Source organism: Chlorocebus sabaeus, chromosome 11 (assembly GCF_047675955.1).
Source record: "Chlorocebus sabaeus isolate Y175 chromosome 11, mChlSab1.0.hap1, whole genome shotgun sequence".
In the NCBI taxonomy this organism is placed as follows: domain Eukaryota; kingdom Metazoa; phylum Chordata; class Mammalia; order Primates; family Cercopithecidae; genus Chlorocebus; species Chlorocebus sabaeus.
Window position 1 is genome coordinate 94,866,932 of NC_132914.1, and position 19,322 is coordinate 94,886,253.

The window sequence follows — 19,322 nt, forward strand, 5'->3', positions numbered from 1 at the left end:
GATCTCCTGACCTCGTGATCCGCCTGTCTTGGCCTCCCAAAGTGCTGGGATTACAGGCTTGAGCCACCGCGCCCGGCCTTCTATTGGTTATTATTATTGCTGTTATTATTTTATAAACCAATTTTACTATCTAGACCATATTTCTGTGTTTGGTCTTTTAGGTTTTGAATACTGAGTTTTCCTGTTTCAGAATATCTCGTTTAATGCAGTGAAGTTTTGGTAATATTTCACAGAAAAAAAAGGTATAACACAAATATGTCAGAATTATTTATATGATGGTTATAATTTTAAAAATAATAACCAAGATATATAATTAGTGTTTCCTGTAGGTCAGAAAATATGCAGAGTTTTATGTACATTATCTGGTTTAATATTAAGAACCTATCGGGTAAGTATTACAATTATTACTGTTGTTCCCATCTTACAGATGGAGTCTTTTTTTCTACATTTTGGGATTAACAATTAGAATGGCAAGAAAGCAAACTTTTGTAAAAGAAGAAAATACTTTCTAATTCTACAAAACATATTTTCTATGTTAACACTTCTCCATCCAGTCTTTCTTCAGGTATACTCAGTAATCAATATATGCACACTTTGTATTCTGCTTTTTAAATTCAGTATAGTCATAAAAACTTGGTTTTATCCGCCTTTCATATTACCATATAATGACTGCCTATGATTAATTGCCAAAATTATATCTTGGTTTCCTTCTTTGGAGACATTGTTTCCATTCTCTCTTATAGATACTATTGCAATGAAAAAATATTGTATATATAGCATTATTTTATTCTCTGGGAATTTCCTAGGAAAATGTCCCCTCTTCCACTCAAAGAGTAAAGATCTTTCTGACTCATTCTAACTCCCTGAGTCAAAGTCATTTTCATAGGAACAAATAGAGTGAACGTTATTAATGCTTATTTTAAAATCTTAAGAGAAATGTCTACTTTGAACTCTTTAAGAATAAAGCCTTTTCCGGGCGCGGTGGCTCAAGCCTGTAATCCCAGCACTTTGGGAGGCCGAGACGGGCGGATCACGAGGTCAGGAGATCGAGACCATCCTGGCTAACATGGTGAAACCCCGTCTCTACTAAAAAATACAAAAAACTAGCCGGGCGAGGTGGCGGGCGCCTGTAGTCCCAGCTACTCGGGAGGCTGAGGCAGGAGAATGGCGTGAACCTGGGAGGCGGAGCTTGCAGTGAGCTGAGATCCGGCCACTGCACTCCAGCCCGGGCGACAGAGCGAGACTCCGTCTCAAAAAAAAAAAAAAAAAAAAAAAAAAGAATAAAGCCTTTTCAGTATTTTAAAGATATAATTTTGAATACATATGCGATTAAATATGGGTAATCCATATAAAGCCTAAAGAGTTAATTTTTGCATCATTTAATTTTAAAAGTAAGTGAGTGGGCTGAGGAGGATGATATATGCAAGGTAAGTATTTATTCTTCATCGACATGTATTTCTTGAGAAACTGCTGTGTGCCAGGCTGTACAGCTGTTGCCAAGGCTATGATAATGGATGGGACAGAAACAGCTTATTTCCAAATAGGGCATCACTGAAAGTCATATCACAGAGTCTTTGTCCTTGACATTGTGCCACAACACACTCTTGTCCTGACATTTCTGATTTCTTTGTTCTTTTGCTTTTATGGAATCTGACTCATTTCTTACTATCAGCCCAAGATACAAAGGATAAAGAGTATCTTACTCTCAGAAAGATATCTATATCTATATAGATATAGATATATAATTTCTAAGAATTTCTGAAATCGTATTTTCTCCCTCCCATGCCCGTTCTGGTGGGACTTTAGAAACCTTTTTGTCTTCCGAGGATGAAAGTATCTTGCTCTGTAGTTTTAGGAATCCCTAAATCATCTTATCCTCATTGTGTATATCTTAGGTTGCATCTAAATACATTTATCAGTTTATCTTTGCAGCACTTTAAGCTAAACAGAGATTTTGGGCCCTCCATGGCAGGAATGTTCTCATGTAAAAATAAAATGTAATTTAGGATATGTATCATGAATTATTAATATAGTGTACTGCAACTGCAGTTTTCACAGGTAGAGATAAAACATTTTGGGTTGTGTTCAGCAACCAAATATACACACTTCTTAGGTAAAATCAACTTCAGAATCACATTTTAACTTTTCCCTAAATTTCTCCATCCCAGAAAGGCCTACTAATTTATTGATAAATATAACTTTATTACTTTATGATATATAATTCTCTTTCAAATTCTGCTGTGCAACCTTTTTATTTTGTTGATACGCAAACATGTTGGTGGTAATTCTTTAGTAAAAATCGTATCAAGGTAACAGTTTACCATGTAGATCAAGCCGTTTGCTGCTCCATTGGATGCTTCACTCTGGAAAACATTGTTATATCATTTTGTGGGAATGCTTCTATGCATTACCTAATATATATTGAGATTTCAGTAAATTCATTATGCATGTGTTGTGTATATTGATCAATCAGTAGACAGACTTTTTGAAGGAAAAATTTGCATTAAAATGTGATGATATCTTCCCCCAGCTTAAATTTGTATGTTATTTGTAGCTGACATGCCTGAATTAGTTTTCTAACGTTATTACATAAAAATATAATTTGAACTTTTTGCAAAGATAAGTTTCAGGATTTGGATTTACAGAGTACTCATCTTCACAAAAAAGGGATATATGGAGATAATTTCATAATGTCAGAATACTGATTCCACAGGTTGACTTGGGCTACCTTGCTGTAAAGCTGGCTCTGCTGGGTAACAGCTGACTCATAGGCATCACCAACACAGCACAGACAGAGGTAGAGAAGAAAATATTAATACAAGGGCATCTGAAAAAGGAGCTGTGATCAATTTCGTAAAACTTTCCTTAAATTTCTAATGTCCTGTAGCCTTAACATTGGGATTGAAATCCTCCCTGTTGCAACTTAGCACATACTCTACTGTCTGAACTCAAAACCCTAGGAACTACTGTCTGAGATCTGAATGTATTCTTGGTTCCAAATCAATCTTGTCACTCCTCGGAAAGCAATGCAAGATAATAAGTAGTATTCACCTGATTGCTTTCCTGCTCTGAGACAGCTGGTGACGCGTGTCTTCCTGATAACCAGGAGTTTCAGATCTAAGGCAGGGATAAAGGGAAACTGGAAGCTCTCGGAATCTAAATGTGACAGTCGATGGCTGAGGAGAGGGTCAGAAGGAATAGAATCTGTGACACGTATGAGAAAGGAACAAAATTTATCTGCTCTGGTTGCAATGATTAGATGTCTCTTTGTCTGGCTTTCCTTGCAGTGGGTGACTGATCGTACCCGCCGGCTGGCTAATGTCATAATTAACAAAGTTGCTACTACATCTGCAAAGTTTAATCGAAAAATTTGCCAGTGATATGATGGCATTGTCACAGAGATCACAAGGGACACGGAGTCGACTTTTGCTCAAGATGGAACGACAGAGCTGTGTAGGCAAGATGAGAAATTGCAAACTTGTTCGGCCAAAGGTATGTTTCTTTCATAATTCCACATCCTAGGTTTTCTTATTAAGATTTTTGTTTGATGGTTCATGGGTTCTTTTTTTGTTTCTTGACCGAAATGATTCAGAAAAAGATCCATATGCTTTTCGGGCATTTATAACATATTCTCTGAAAGCTTTTTTTTTTCCCCTAAATCTGTAAATTCATAATATAACTAAACAGATTTTGATGATGAAAATGGAATATAAAGCAATATTTTCCCGTTGGGTCTAGCTAATCTTTATCAGTTTTCAGAATAAGTATTTGGTAACAAATATCAGTGGGACATTTATATTGTATAACATTGGATTTATTTTGCTCGACAATGTAAAAGCCGTTGCTCTGCTTTATTCTATTGTGTCAACCTAGTTCTAGGAAAGGAGAAAAAGCAAAGTGTAGTTATAGAATATGTAGAGGTTCTATTTTAGTTTCAAGACATGCTCAAAGGAAAGCTAAGGTCTTGACTTAAGTCGCACAATGTAATTGGGGCTTTTTGAAACAACATTTATGAAGACGACTATCTCTTGAAATTATGTGCTATTCTCCAGGGCCAGTCTGGTCAGACTATTTACGTGTATTTTCTTTTTACTGTGATTTGCTTTGCTTGATTGACTATGCAAGATTTGAGGAGTTTCCCAAACGGCAGCCTTCCTGTATTGCTAATTAATTAGTGTGAATATTGATGAGGAACGGCATGCACCTCTGTGTATGTGACTGTGCACTTAATCTAAGTACAGAGAGGGAGGAAGAGGTCTCAAAAAATATGCAGAAGGCAAGTTTGGGTTATTTATGCTGTGTCACACCACCGTTACAATATCTAGGCAATCAATTTGCAATATAATTGGGGACATATATTAAGGTTCTTTCCCTCCACGGTCATCTGGGTCACTATATCATAGCAAAATGCAATGATTTGTCTTTTGCCCATTACTATTGTCTTTTGTGTTAATAGCAGTTTTTAAACGTCATGAAATAACATTTTGGAAACAAATTTTGCACAGCATGTATATTTTAATAAGTTCATTGAAACTTTCTCATGGTTTTATTTCTAATGATGGGAGACTAGACGTTATCAATATATTCATTTTAAAATTTGCGGTCACATTTTATGTTCTCAAATAAAAAATGAATCATTTTATGGGATTATGAATTTTAAAGCCTTTGAGTGTCCAGATAATTTTAAACACTGTTTATCAAAATTTTGGTGGAAATTCGACTTAACAGATTTGGTGGAAATTGACTTAACCGAAATTTAATGACATCAGTAAGAAAAACTGAAAGTGGAGATTTAAATCATTATTTTATTAACTTCGGGACACCATTTTTACAGGAGAGTGTTATTCTTGTAATAACTATCTTTTTGTTTGTCTTTTGTTTCCTTAACTTTGATTCTCCACCCTAGCCCAATGTCTGGCACATAATAGACATTCAGTAGGTATTTATTGAGTGAATGAAGTAATGAATTTAAGTATTTCCTCTGTTAGTCAAAGCTGGTTAACATTTGCTTCCTCCAAATCAATAAGTTTTGTATGCAGTAAACATTGTGAATAGAAATAAGTAGATGAATGGCACAATCACAGACAATAGGGAGGATTAAGTGCCTAAAATCATATATTGTTATTTTAACCTAAACCACCATAATATTTTGTGTAATTGAGATTTGGTATTGTCAGAACTCTATTGGAGTATTGAAGGTCTATGAGGATTAGATAGTGCCCAGGAAGTGGTTCACAGCTGATGTCCCGTTTTTAGTTTTTAGTTTTTTTTTTTTTTTAACAAGATTATCTCCAGAGATGTGTAGAAATGAACTCTCATCAGAGTTTCAAAGGAATTAATGTTTTTTGGTAAAATGTGCTAATGTAAAGAGTTAGAAGATTAGTGATACATAATGAAAGCAATGCATTCTTTCGCATGGAAATGGGAATATAATAAATGTCCTGCAGGTGATTGGCGTTGTAGCAATTTTATTGAAGATTAAAGTTTGATTGACCTTTGTTAGGGTGATTAACCCTTCTGAAATTAAATTCAGAGCTGAATTATCCTGCTCAATTTAAATGCAAACACTGAGCAGGTCGTATGTCATTCAAATAATAATAAGAAGAAAATCTTCCTATTTTATTTTTCATTTTTGCACTTCTGATTGGTATGCTGCTTTAGAGGGACCATAGCTCTCGCAAAAACATTCTGGTGGCAGAGAATATAGAATAACATTACAGATAATTGGGAACATACAGAGAGAGTCCCAAGCACTACTGCCTGCATTCAAAACATCAAAACCACCATCCCAACAAAAGCAGGGAGCATGAAGCCAATCTATGCACACTGAAAATGTATGGTCCCAATAGAAAAACAACCTAGGGATGTCCTGAAGGAGTTAGGAATAAATAACAATGACATCTCTATTCTAGTTCAGTGCCAACCACTGAAATTGCATATCATATCCATGTTAAATCTACAAGATGTCTCCTGAAAATGCGTGCTTTTTGGTACAGTTGCTTATGAAGCAATTTCTAAAAGTTGATTATGTCTGATGTCTGGAATTTCATTCTCCATGATCTCTGATACTTTCTGAATATATTCAGTGTTTTCATTAAGTTCAAAATGCTGTAGGAGAAGCTAACTAATTATTTGCAATGCCATTTAATGGTTTAGTTTTATTTTTCTTTGTTAAATTTTCTGAGTCTTGGTGAAAAGTTGTGTATTCACATTGCTTCAAAAACTGTTTCTATTTTTCATATCATATTAATTTGTTTAGTTCTAAGTCAGTGAATATTTTTAGTTTTAGGTCCCATCACATAGTGAATGCATCTTCCTTTTATGTGTCTGTGAACTATTAAAATGATAATAAAGGTTCTTTTCCTTCCATATGTAATTTATTTCTCTCTTTTCATCAAAGAATTCACTCTGAATCTGTCAAGGTAGAAAAGTCCAAGGCATTATAGTGTAAAAATTAAGAAGCCTGGAGGTGCTATTTTATTTTTGCACAAGCTTTTCATGTATTCTTTTAACATCCTTCTGAAAGATAGGCTCCTACTCCAAGCCTGTGAAGAAAGTCAAAGATGAAAAACTTGTGATAGAGTGACTGAGATTATTCAGCTGGCAAAGTCACTCCGGCATCCTCCAGAGAGTTGGATAATACGTTGAAGCATAGATTAATAATATGTTTAACTAAGATCTGTTTGCTGTAAGGATAATTTCCTAATTCTTAATTGTGGGACAAGTGTTCAACCATAAATTGTAAACAAATATGTAGTTCTGTACCTTGTCTGATAAAGTGTAGATTATCAACTTTAGCTTCAGTACATTCCATTGTCAAACTTTAAAAAATTCAATTGTTTCATGATAATACTTGTTTTCTTATTAAAGATAATTTTAACTAAAAGATAAACATGACCACTAAATTATATCTCTAAAATAAGCAATATTAATTCTTCAGACATAATTTAATTATCTTCTCTAATTTAATCTTATTTTACCTCTCAACAGAACTAAATGAAAATAATCTTCAGTATTAAAATTCGTTATAAATACAACATTCTCTGAAGTACAAAAAGCTAATGTGCTGAACTACAGATACATCCTTCTCTACATTGTCATTAATTATTAGCAGTCTTTTTATTAAAGAAAATTATGGGTTTGGAAGGTGAAATTCATATTGTCTCAGTGTAGAAAAAAAGTATTAGTGAAAGAGCAAAGGAAAATAAGATTATACTTTGCTAAATCCCAGATCCAATAATTTATTTTGCTTCAGTGTACTTCGAAGACATTTTATTTCTTTATGTTGCCTTTGTTTTCTATCAAGATTGGTTTCCACCTAATCTACCCAGTCCCAGCCCTGACATTTTCTCTTACAGTTGTGAAATAACATTCTTTGCTATGAATAAGCCAAGATTAATCCATCTGATATTTTATAGACTGCATATTTTAGCTGGAGTGTTTCTGTTTAAAAAGCAGACTGTTTTAAAAAGTGACCAATGCTGTTGTTTTATTTGTTGTGCATTGTTTCTGAGTCAGCAATTTAGTTTAATTTTATTGAAATTTAGAGTAGATGTTCTATAAGCGATTTTATTCTGCTGGACTAAGGAGAGATGGCAAGTGGCAGACTCAAGGATTTCCTAAGTTTTTTAAAAAAATTATTCATAGTTAAAACGTAGTCACATATAAATTTTTTGAGATTATCCTCTTTAACTGATAATAATTCTAAAAAAAATTATTTGGTTAATAATGGTCAATGGAATTACTTCTTGTAATTTGTTTAATAAAATCATAAAAAAATGCTCTAGAAACAATAAGTGTCCCAGTGTTAACTTTCCAACTTAATTAGGAAGATTAGTTTTCTAGGACTAGTTTTCAAATGAGTTGGAAGGTGACCTAATATAGCAGTGGTCTGTGGCCTACTTGATACAATTTATGCTATTTGTATTAAAATTATCATACTCTCTCTGTATATTACTTTGGAATCAGAGAACTTTGTAAAAAGATACTTTTAACTCAAATGCCTTCAGCATTAGCATTTCTGGAGCCATCATTGACTAACCTTTATTCAGTTTTAGCAAGCCTTTATTAAGCACCTACTATGTTTCAGGTACTCCCCTCAATCTGGTGAGGTGAGCCTATGAGCCATGTTGTATAAACAAGAAACTCACACTCAGACTGGCGAAGGTTTTACCTGAAGTCAGATAGCTAGTCAGTGGCACGGCCTGGTTTGGAAGCTGCTGAAGCCTTTCCTTCACCAAAGCTGTCTTTGGGATAATCATGGCATTCCACTTTGCTAAAACTTGGAGACTGTGAGAACAGGATTCTTGCAAGACAAATTTAAACCATTTCTGCAGAAAAAGGAATTTACTAAAACTCAGGAACTTTGATGAGATATTAATTCTGTACCGATTCACTCTAGAGGAAGTAAGAGAAGAAGGGGTTTAGAGTGCTTTGAGTAACAACACACTGGGTCACCCATGCAATGAACATTACTCAGTGGGCTTCTTTCACAGAGAGAAGACGTTTTCTTCCGCAGATATTAATAGTTTAGTTCATTGAAAACCAATCATTAGGCTCTGTAAAAAACTTGTCTTTCAAATGCTTGTGCTTACCTATCTTTCTTTTAAGATTCATAAATAATTATGTTTAACAGAATCTTAAAGTCAGAGGCATCCGTCCTACCTCATATGGTTTCTTTGGTGTGAACAGTTTGACAACCTGTTGGTAAATGTCTCTATATTTTATAATTCCTGCTCTTGAAACTGAGTATAAGTCTGTTAGATGTCTAGCTGTCAGGAATTGCCCAATTATTTATGACAAATGCATTTAAAGAAATACGTAGAAAAAATATTTTTGATAAATATCAAAAAATAAATATAGAAGTACAGTATTGCTGCAATGTGAGAAAAAAATCATGCAAAATAATTGAAAAAAATTTGTTTTCTCCTTTTCTTATGAGAATAAAAGAATTAACTTGAGTTATGCAAAAAGTAAACTTCTACAAAATTAAACCAGGAGGTTCCAAAAATTTGGGATTGACAGATTGATTTTCACTTGGTGATTTCATCAGCCTTCTCATTGTTGATTCTTTTGGTTTGTAAACTCTCTGAAGCTGACACAGAGAAGTGTGGTCGGTTTAAATCCATCTCTATATTTATCTGCAGGGCCTAGAAGAGACCCTGATATGTGGTAGAGAGTGAGGAGGTGTTTGTTAACTTGGATTGAAAGTGACTATTACCATTAAGATAAAAGTAGGGACACTGAGTCCAGTACTTCATTGTAAAGGCCTGGTGTTTACACTAAGAAATAAACCTAAGCTTCAAAGTCTGAAGGAGGAAAAATAAGTAGAAATTTGTCAGTGTGTATATTATACACAAATAATCTCCATCCTAGGTTATTCTTATATCTACTTCAGATGCTTTTTTAAATGATCCAGATTTCTTTACTTTAGCTTTAACTTATGCCCATAAATCTCCCCTTAGCCAGAACTTGTTAGTCACTAGTTAGCCACTTATTACTTCACAACAATGAAACTAGTTTTTCTGAACTGATTAAAATGTTTAATCAAAATGATCAGTTTGGCTTATGTTTGTAGAGAGAGAGGAAAAACAACGTAGAGTCTTCATTTTGAAAATGAATGAAAAAACAACTAAAGGGCATTGTGTAGACTTAGAGAAGTTGAAGAATATTTGCAGGAAAATAAATTGCTATTGTAGTTCTAATTACAAATGAAAGTGTTTTGTAGCAGAGAAAATTAAAGTGTGTAATAAAATGAGACGTTCTGAGAGAATCTTTCCTAAGAGATGCTAGACAAGATGGAAGAACAAGTTTGACCAACATCCTTTCTAATTACATAAATACTTGAGAATTCATTAACCATTTGAGTCCTGCTCGATGATTAAGCCCTTAGGCAGATGTGAATCAACTTTACTATGTGGAAACATTGAGGAAAACATTTATAAAAAATATGATCCAATTTCTGAAAATACAGGCCAATTAAAGACTGAGATTTAATTTAGGAATTTTACTCTGTCTGCGTGATGTATATATCAATGATGATTTCTCTTGTCTCACTCTTTATCTTCACAAGCAAAAGGAGATTTTTACTTATTGACATATTATTGAAAAATCTCACTTTTTTGCAAAATTACACATTTTTTTTGCATAAATGTGCCTAATTACCTGAATTCAGTTTTGATTAGCAGTGTTAATTGATGCAGCTGTGGATGGTATCTGTTTACCCAAATTACCATGTGCAAACAGCAATATGTCTGGAAGTGAATATGCTAAACTGAAAATACTAATTAGGTAAGACAGATTGTTATTCAAGTCACATCGTGGAGCTTTCTAATGAAAGCCTGGATGTGTCAGGGTTTCATGATATTCAGACAGAAATGTCTATATTACATATGATTTCTAAATTTAATTCATAAGAACAGATGGGATGTCAGCCAGGGTTCTTCTGCCTTATTCTGGTATTAATGTGAATATTTTACTCAACTGGAGATATATTCATGTGTTTTTTTGTGGGAAACTCATCATGTGCTTTGACAATATGCCAGCCCTGTACATCCAGACACATCTATTTCTTGATCAATATATTTGAAGATTATATCCACCTACCATGCCAAAGATGAAGACGAATAAGCCATCTTGCAAGCTTAATCACATCAGCTGGTTAATTTAATCAAATCAAATAATAGAAAGGTTAGTTAAACAGGCAGCTTAACTGAGTAATATTTTATGGATGTTTTCCTTTTGCACCCCCCAAAAATAATAATAAAGGTTTGATCCTAGGATTCTTAAGAATCAGTGAGCAATTCACAGGACTGAAAGGTGAATTCTCGTTGCCTTCAGGTTGTTTTGAATCTTTAATCGTTTAAAAATGGATAGCAAAACAGTGCTTATTTTCTAGTGCCTAGTTTTAAAGTGTTAACAGCCTTTTTTGTCTTTGGTTTCCATTACTTTTGTCTTAATGCATGACCTGCTTTGCTTAAGGTTTTTCTTGAAAGAAAGCATTAATCTTTACTTTCTGCTGTGGCACTCAGAACTCATTAATGGCAGTGTAAGTTAGAGGTATCTGAAGCTTAGAGTACAAATCCTGCACATCAGATAGTGAAGAAATAATGGACCCATCTTTCCTTTCCCAAGAGGCTAAATAACTGTGCTTAATGCATAATAAGTCTCCTCTTCCCAAAGGCTGTGAAAATAAGGCCTCTTGACTCAACCTTAAGAGTTTAAGATCCCTATTAGATATTTTAAGATGTCATGAGCTAAATGGGGGTGATTTTCATGATGCAAATTTGAACATAATTATAGTTTGGCACATTTAATTTAGGTTTAAGTGAGAATTATAATTACCAAAAATTGAATTATTTCAATTATGCTAATTTCTATCCCCAAAGTTTTGTGTAATTTGGGTTCTCTAAAACAGGTTTAGATCCTGCAGAATTACAATGGAGTCTAATACTAAAAATAAAAAATTTGTGAAAATGATTCACAGCTAGTTACATCTTAGGCACAGAAATGTTGACATACTGTTAACTGGCCCAGGAAAACTGGAGGGGCCAGAAATGGCTTAAATCAAAAATAGAAAAAAGGGCATTATGTGTTAACTGTTTGGGCCATTTGATTACCGTTTTCTACATCAATACTAATTTTAACGTATTATTGCTATTTACTGTCTAATCAATGAAGCTAATTTCGGTATTTTAAAAATAAAATGTGTGTGCATTACAGTTATGATTATTTAATAGTACACTTTCAGAAAAAAGAATACCGTAGTCACCTTCAGAATTATCTTGCCTTTGATTATCATTTAAAAAGCATTAGGCCTTTCAAAGGCGCTTAATGTAAAATTCCTTAATCCTTGGAGATGAAAAGTTGGAAAGTTTCATTTCCCTGTGGCTGAAGGTAGCTTGGTAAATACTCCATGGACAGTGCAGAAGAGTTCTTTGTTACAGAACCAGAGTGTGTGTGTATGTAAACTGTGTGTGCACATACATTCGTAAAATTGCCTGACCGTTGAATTGAGACACTAGATTCGGCCAGCCAATTTGATTTGTCAAGTATGTTTATTGCTGAGTTCACTAAGGCAACTGCTAAATAAACCTAAGTCTGCTTTTACAGCACAGACAAAGGAAGAAAATTCCTTCCTAAAAGTATAGCAATCTATTCAAAATAAAACAATGCCTGGGCACTTTTTGCTATCATGAGATTATCTAAATATTTTAGTGAAGTGTTGTTTTGTTTTGTTTTAATCTTCATGTGGAGATGCGAACTTGTTTTGTATAAGACTCTTGACACATATGAACATTTCTACATTTTAACTTTAAAATGGGAAAACAGGTCAGTGATGTCAAGTCAAAAAACAGGCCTACGAAATTTTATCAGACATTTCAATGAACTGTCTTTAGGCAAATCACCCAACCTCAGTGTGCAAATTAGTTAATTTTAAGAATAAATATAGCTATCTTTCTGACTTATTAAGGATTTATCATTTGTACCCAAGGTTCAACGGATCTGTAAATGAAGTGAATGAATCTTGTCTTTGAACTCTAATTGGCATGTGAGGAAGACAGGTCTGACTGAGTTAAAGGCTGAAGGACTTAATCCTTTGAAGAAATTTTGATTTAGTTTTATTACTTCTAAGTATTGCTAATATATTCTAAAATTAATTTGACTCTGACTGCTTGGTGTATCCTGATTTCCTTTCCAAAGGATAGATTGTAGGCACATTGAGGGAAATCGCCTATTTCTTTGTTAACCTTCCGCCTAACCACAGCCACAGCTTTACCACTGAGTAGTGTTGTAGTGGTGTGCACACAGTAGGGACACTTGAAGTGCTAAGAAAGTGAACAGTGGTTACCATGAATGAAAACTATGACCATTAACTCCATTTGTAACTGTCAATCACCTATATTTTACGATCACTATATTACCTGGACCCAGGGGCCATAAACCACCTGAAGACATTTTAAAAAATTTAAAGCTGTTTTTGAAAAAGATGTATATTTTTGGTTGGCTTAATTCTATGGATACTAAGGAACTCTATAACATTTCACAGAGAATAGAATTCATTTGAACTTGTTCCCTAAAAAATATAGCACATGGATTAATATACACTTGGATTAATGCAAATTTCAGACAAATGGGACTTGAATTGCTAAGCAAAGCTTTGTAGACAGGCAGACCTAAATTCAAATTTTGCCTGTGTCATTGCTAGCAGTGTGACTGGGAGGCATTTTCCTAGATCTTTTGGACCTTAGTTTACCCATCAGGAAAAGAAAGAAAATAATACCTATTTATAGTGGTGTTGTGAATGAACTAGATAACGTATATAAATGCCTTAACACAATGCCTAACATCAAGTTGACACTCAGTAAATAAAAACTGTAATTACTGCATAAAGTACAGTAGCTCTGTGTTAGAAACCAACAGAGGCAATTAGAGAAGTTTTTAAAATCCGGCATTCATTAATTTACTTAAACCTTTATGCACTAAAATTTCCAATCAGCATGAGTGTATCCATAGATTAGATAGAGATAGATAGATAGATACACAAGTCTATTTTTGTCCCAGGTGTATATATATGTGTTTTGTACACATACATATATCATTTATATAAGGACAAAATTAAATACTTGGCTTACTGAAAGTATATAGTACATACACTTCTGGCTTTTTTATTTTCTAATGATTTCTAGCAGCTATACAACACTTCCTAGCTCAAAAATAATTCTATACACATTATCATATTTGATTTTCACAGCAGCAAGACAGGACAAGTGATATTGCATTCATTTTCTATAAAATACACAGAGATGTTAAGTGATACTTGGTATTACTTCAGTGAAAACAGGAAAGATGAAGGTAAGAAAATACACTTGGAGTCTTTTTCCAGACTGTTTGGAAAAACAAGCTAATAATTCTATTTCTCCATGGAATATTGGCAAACAAAAATGTCTTAAGTGAATAATACTACATTTAAGTGTAGGGCACAGAAATGAGTATATTAAGAAATCCAGGTTTCGAAAGGTGGATAGAATTAGTTTCTCCTCAGTAAACCTTTATTAAGATACTCTGACTCACTGCCTTCCTTACAACAGTTAAACATTCTCATTCCCACTCTTATTAATAGGGCTTGTATGAAAATGGAGTAGGTGAGTTAGAAAAGCTGGAACCAGGAACTTAGGTCTCCCTCATGTTCAGACAGAAGCCCAGAGATCTAAACATGATAAAACGTCTAGAGATTTCTTAATAAATTAGCACACGGAGCCAGCTTTTTTTTTTTTAAGAAGGTTCTTCCTTTTTATAAGGGGTTTTGTATAGGAAACAGAAAATGACCCAAGGAAGCCATTGGATTAATATATTTTACTGGTTTAACAATTGTCTTACAAATACCTTCTGTATGTGAGCTATTGAAAAGGCACTATAGGAACATAAAACATGCAGGCACAATGTCTTCAAGGATCCTAAAGAACTATCCTTATTATTCTAATTATTACTATATGCTTATTGCAACAATGATATCATTAGCCAATAAATTATTTGTCTTTTAATTCTATGGATATTAAGAAACACATTCATTCATGTATTCCTTCAACAAGCATTTATTCCTTCTCGCATTAGGTAGTGGAATATGAATGTGGGCTTGGAAGTCAGGTAGCCTGATTTTAGATCCTTGGTTCTCCACTAATTAGAGTTGGGAACAATTATATGAATGTTAGCTTCCATGTCTATAAAATTGAGTTGATCATAAGATTGATATGAGAATTATTATTTGCAAGGTACTGCCCCTTGTGCGTGGCATACACAAATACTGGTACTATTATTATTATCGTGCTTCTCCACTCAGGGGATATACAAGTAGTTGGGGAGTGAAATAAACACACCTGAAGCAACTAGATAATTTTAATATGACATGAAAATAATACAATCTCACTTGTCCTGGACTCTACAGGTGCTGATGAATTTAGAAACAGGAAAGGACTTCTAGAAAAAGAGAAAATAATGCCAAAAATGTTTTCTGTACAGTGTGGTGTCTACATCTAGCCATGTCTTTGTTCAATATATGCAGCCTGATGAATACCTCCCTGGGGACCACTGTTAATTTAGAAACCTGCAACATCTGTGCAATTTAAATAGGACCAGAGCCCAAACCCCAAAACACATAGAATATGATTTCCTATTCAGTGTGGCTGAAGAGGACCACATCCATCCCTGGGGCTTTGATTCATGAACTACATGGCCCTAATTGACGTAGGGTTGTTGCCTTTTCAGATAGCACGCATGGCGGAGTTTCAGTGTATTTGGACTTGTTCAGGGTTCTTACATCCAGAAAGTCCAAATTAGATTTTTGTCATTAGCTTGTCAAGCTTCTCTTAAGTCCACTTAATGAGGTCTGCAGTGGAATGTCTTTTATGTTCTGTGGCCTTTATGCTTAGTCTCAGCTACTCTCAACTGTGGCTGAGAAGTTAATGAAGTTACCACAGTGTTCACTTGAGGTCTGCTGCTTTTGAAAACACACCTCGTATGTGTTTGGGTATTTAAATTCTGTTTTCTAGCTTTTAGGGTTTATATCCTCGTGGTGCATTCAAGTGCTATGGAAATAAGACCAGATGGATGTGACAACCAGCCATTCGGGAAATTACATACACATTACATTTTTAAAAACCAGTGTACATATGTCTATCTGGATGTGCTCATATGCTGGATTATTTTTGTTGCATCCAAATGGTTGGGATTTCAGTAAAGCAGTTACTTAGAATGTCAGCACGAGCATTCCTTCCAGGAGGAAAGCAGGGCCCGCACCAAGCCTTTTTGTCAAAAACAGTCGAATACGAGGACAGAGTAAAGGCCATTTTGCATTTCTCTGCCTCCTTTTAGTTTTTTCCATAGTTCTCACCACTACAAGACTTTATACCATAAAGTTGTTGGTTGTCTATCATCCCCTCTAGAAAGCAAATGCTATAAGGACTGGCAATTTTTCTGCCCTGCTTAATACTTTAGTGTTTGGCACATAATGAGCACTCTATATATGATAATGAATAAATTCACAATCACTGAGATAGTGAAATCATATTTAATTCCCTTCCCTTTGTGCTGAAGCTGGCATAACATGGAGGTTTTCTTTTGTCTCTTAAGTGATGTGCTTATGACTATGAATAATGCTCCTGCTGCTGCCTAACATTTATATAATGTTTACTATATGCCAGACACTGTTCTCGTACTTTACATCTAATTCTGACAACCCTTTGAGGTGGAGGCTGCTATTCTCTCCTTTTTATGAATGGAAAATGGAAGCACAAATCCTACCTGATAGAGCCAGGATTCAAACTCACCAGTATGATCTTCTACATCTCGTGTTGTAAAAATGTGGCTTCTGGGGTCTGAAAATAAGTCATCTCAGGAATGTATCCATCATTTCAGTAAGCAAAGAAAGCCATCCTATAACTATGATCTCTTAGTTTTGTGCTATTCTTAAATATGCAATTCAGTTTAGCCCAGTGGTGCAAAGATAATTATTCCCATTTTATTCTAAGAAGTAGGAATCTGCAGAGGCATTCACTTTTCCTATTTTGTATTGTATCTCTTCAGTGATTTGCCTACTTCCTTGTCCTTCTATCAAAAAGAAAGAAGAGGAGACTAAAAGACTAATGCTATAAATAAACACTCCAGGTTTTGACGCTAGTTAAAATATTGCATTAACAAGTCCAAAGCATATTGTCAAAATCAACGGAAAAATCGGCATTGGGGATTTTATCTTGGCTTACTCATGGTTACTCAAGGTCATTCTTACTAATACAAATTGTGATAGAATAATCAGATTTAGATTTGAAGTTAAGAAATATTATATAACTTTTACTAACAATTGTGCCTGCACAATTGGGTTTGGTTAGCCTAATAGTAAAAATTAGTTTGTAAACCTCAGCAGAGAACCCACATGATGATGTAAGCTTTGTCTTAGGTTAGTGCCAGAATTGTAAATTCCTTAAAAACTGATGAAAATCACCTCTAGACACATAGGTAATCAGAGAGTGGACAGTATGTACAATGTAATGGCTAAGTTTTCAGAAGAATGGCACAATTTTCAGGGGTGTATTTGTGTACTGGGGGAATCGAGTTCTATAGCCAGAGGTGGGTACCATATCTTTCCTAGAATTGTAAATTATGTTCATTACCTATTAATTTCCTTGAAACCTTTCCTATTGTCCATCCACACAGCAATATTAGTTTATCAACTCATTTCCCTGCAACCTACTCCAATCAGTCCAGATGGTCAAATCAATTTTCTTGTATCTCTTTTTCTCCTGAATTAATCAGTTTCATGAAATCCCATTTAAAAATCACATGACTTTTGAGGGTTTATATAATCTTATTGATTCCTTCTATATAATATATATTTATTACCTAATATGATAGAATATCAATTTCTGCCCCCACTAACAGAATAAGATGATTCATGCAGCATACTTAGCAGTACTAAGTACAGGGTAAAAAATTCCAATAAATGACATCTATTAATAGGCATCTATTATTTGTAAACATATTCAATACATGGAAGATAATTGAAGAGAATCATTTTTCACAAGACCTTTTGGATGTGCCCATGGTTCTTCCCATTCTGGGTCAGATCAACAAAATCACATTTACATTAAATTACATTTTTGCACTTCAGGCTCTCTCTAGTCTATTTCCATATTTTTCCTTTCATATACTGTGTTATAAAGGCAACTGGTACTCAACTAGCAACCATCATTATCACCATCATCATCACCATGATAATCATATCTCCCCACAATAGTACCAACATTTATGGAATACTTTATAATTCACCTTTACATATGTTTTCTTCTTTCCACAGTCCATAGTGGTTTACATTGCAAGTATAGAGGGAACATCATGGAGCTGGTGAGGGACAGATCTAATATGTAGACTCTGACTCTTAGATGTCCTTGACAATGATAAATAAGAGATTTGTGGGATTATTAATGCTATGGCTAATTTTGAATAAACCCTGCAGATATGCCCCACCCTCAGAGAACAATATTTTTAAACTAATCAGTCATTGAGCTTGACCTTAAGGAATGTGAATATTCTCTCCTGTATCTCTTCTTCTATCACCTTCAGTTAGCATCTTTGGAAAGGGCTCCCAGTTTTTGGCTTCCAGTTACCCCGAAACTTTTCTAGCAAGTAGAAATGCAAGCAAATAATCAGGGGATAGGGATAGGGATATTTGCATTTTCATTAGGACTATAAAATGTCAAGGGCAGAAATATGGCAGTTCATGGGATTGGATGAGGACAAAATCCTAGGGATTAGCAACTTCTAGTCGTATTTCTAATACTGCAGTTTACCTATGACTCCACATAAATATGTCTAACAGCTTTAGAATGGAAGAAGAGATGGATAGGGCACACTTTTTATAAATTACTTGTGTCACAGAATGGGATGAGAAATGGGAATATGCCAGTTTCTTATGTAAACAACAGTTCATCAAGTGACATAAACACTTCAGATAACAGGAAGGATTTGCCTGCTGGTGCAATTTTGAGTGTTTAGTCATCACTGGCACAAAAAGAAAGTAGGAACTATTAAAAGGATGACTTAAGTAGAGCTGAAGGAGATATGCCTCAATCATTATTACCATCAACTATTGTTATTTCTAATGTATATCCTAAATTTGATAATTTGGTTGTCATTATCCTTGAAGGGCTTATATCTGAGGTGCATTGCTATTTTTGAGGACTTTTAATTTTTCCCTGTCACTAAGAATATTTGAAAAATCCTTTTTTGTGGGAAGATCTAGTCTTTCACATCTATGTTTTAAATCAAGGGAATGGACTGTGTGCGGTGGCCTGTAATTCCAGTTCTTTGGGAGGCTGAGGTGGGTGGATCACTTGAAGTCAGGAGTTTGAGACTAGTATGACCAACATGGTGAAACCCCGTCTCTACTAAAGATACAAAAATTAGCCAGGCATGGTGGCACACACCTTAATCCCAGCTACTTGGGAGGCTGAGGCAGGAGAACTGCTTGAACCTGGAAGGTAGAGGTTGCAGTGAACCGAGATCTTACCACTACACTCCAGCCTGGGTGATAGAGCAACACTCCACCTCGAAAAAAATAATAATAAAAAATCAAGGAAATGTTGATGCCAAAGTAAATTTTGTGTCTATTTTATGGTGGTGAAAGGTAAAAAAAATTTTCTTAATTGACAAATTAAGATTGCATATATTTATCATGTACAACATGATGTTTTGAAATATGTGTGTATACATGGGGAGTGGTTCAATGAAGCTAATCAACATATACATTATCTCACATACTTATCTTTTTT

General features: G+C 34.5%; 1 protein-coding gene across 18 annotated transcripts in view; it reads left to right on the top strand.

Moving 5' to 3' along the window:
- The window catches only part of LOC119623841 (uncharacterized), a 147,797-nt gene that overhangs the window by 63,948 nt on the left and 64,527 nt on the right, over positions 1-19,322 (top strand). For all 18 annotated transcript variants that reach the window (XR_005239894.2, XR_012094568.1, XR_012094569.1 and 15 more), the window contains one exon: positions 3,288-3,492. Coding sequence is in view for 1 of the 18 variants with exons in the window: in XM_073021024.1 (XP_072877125.1) it covers positions 3,382-3,492 (111 nt within the window). In the remaining 17 variants the exon portion in view is untranslated. The remainder of the gene's footprint in view (positions 1-3,287; positions 3,493-19,322) is intronic.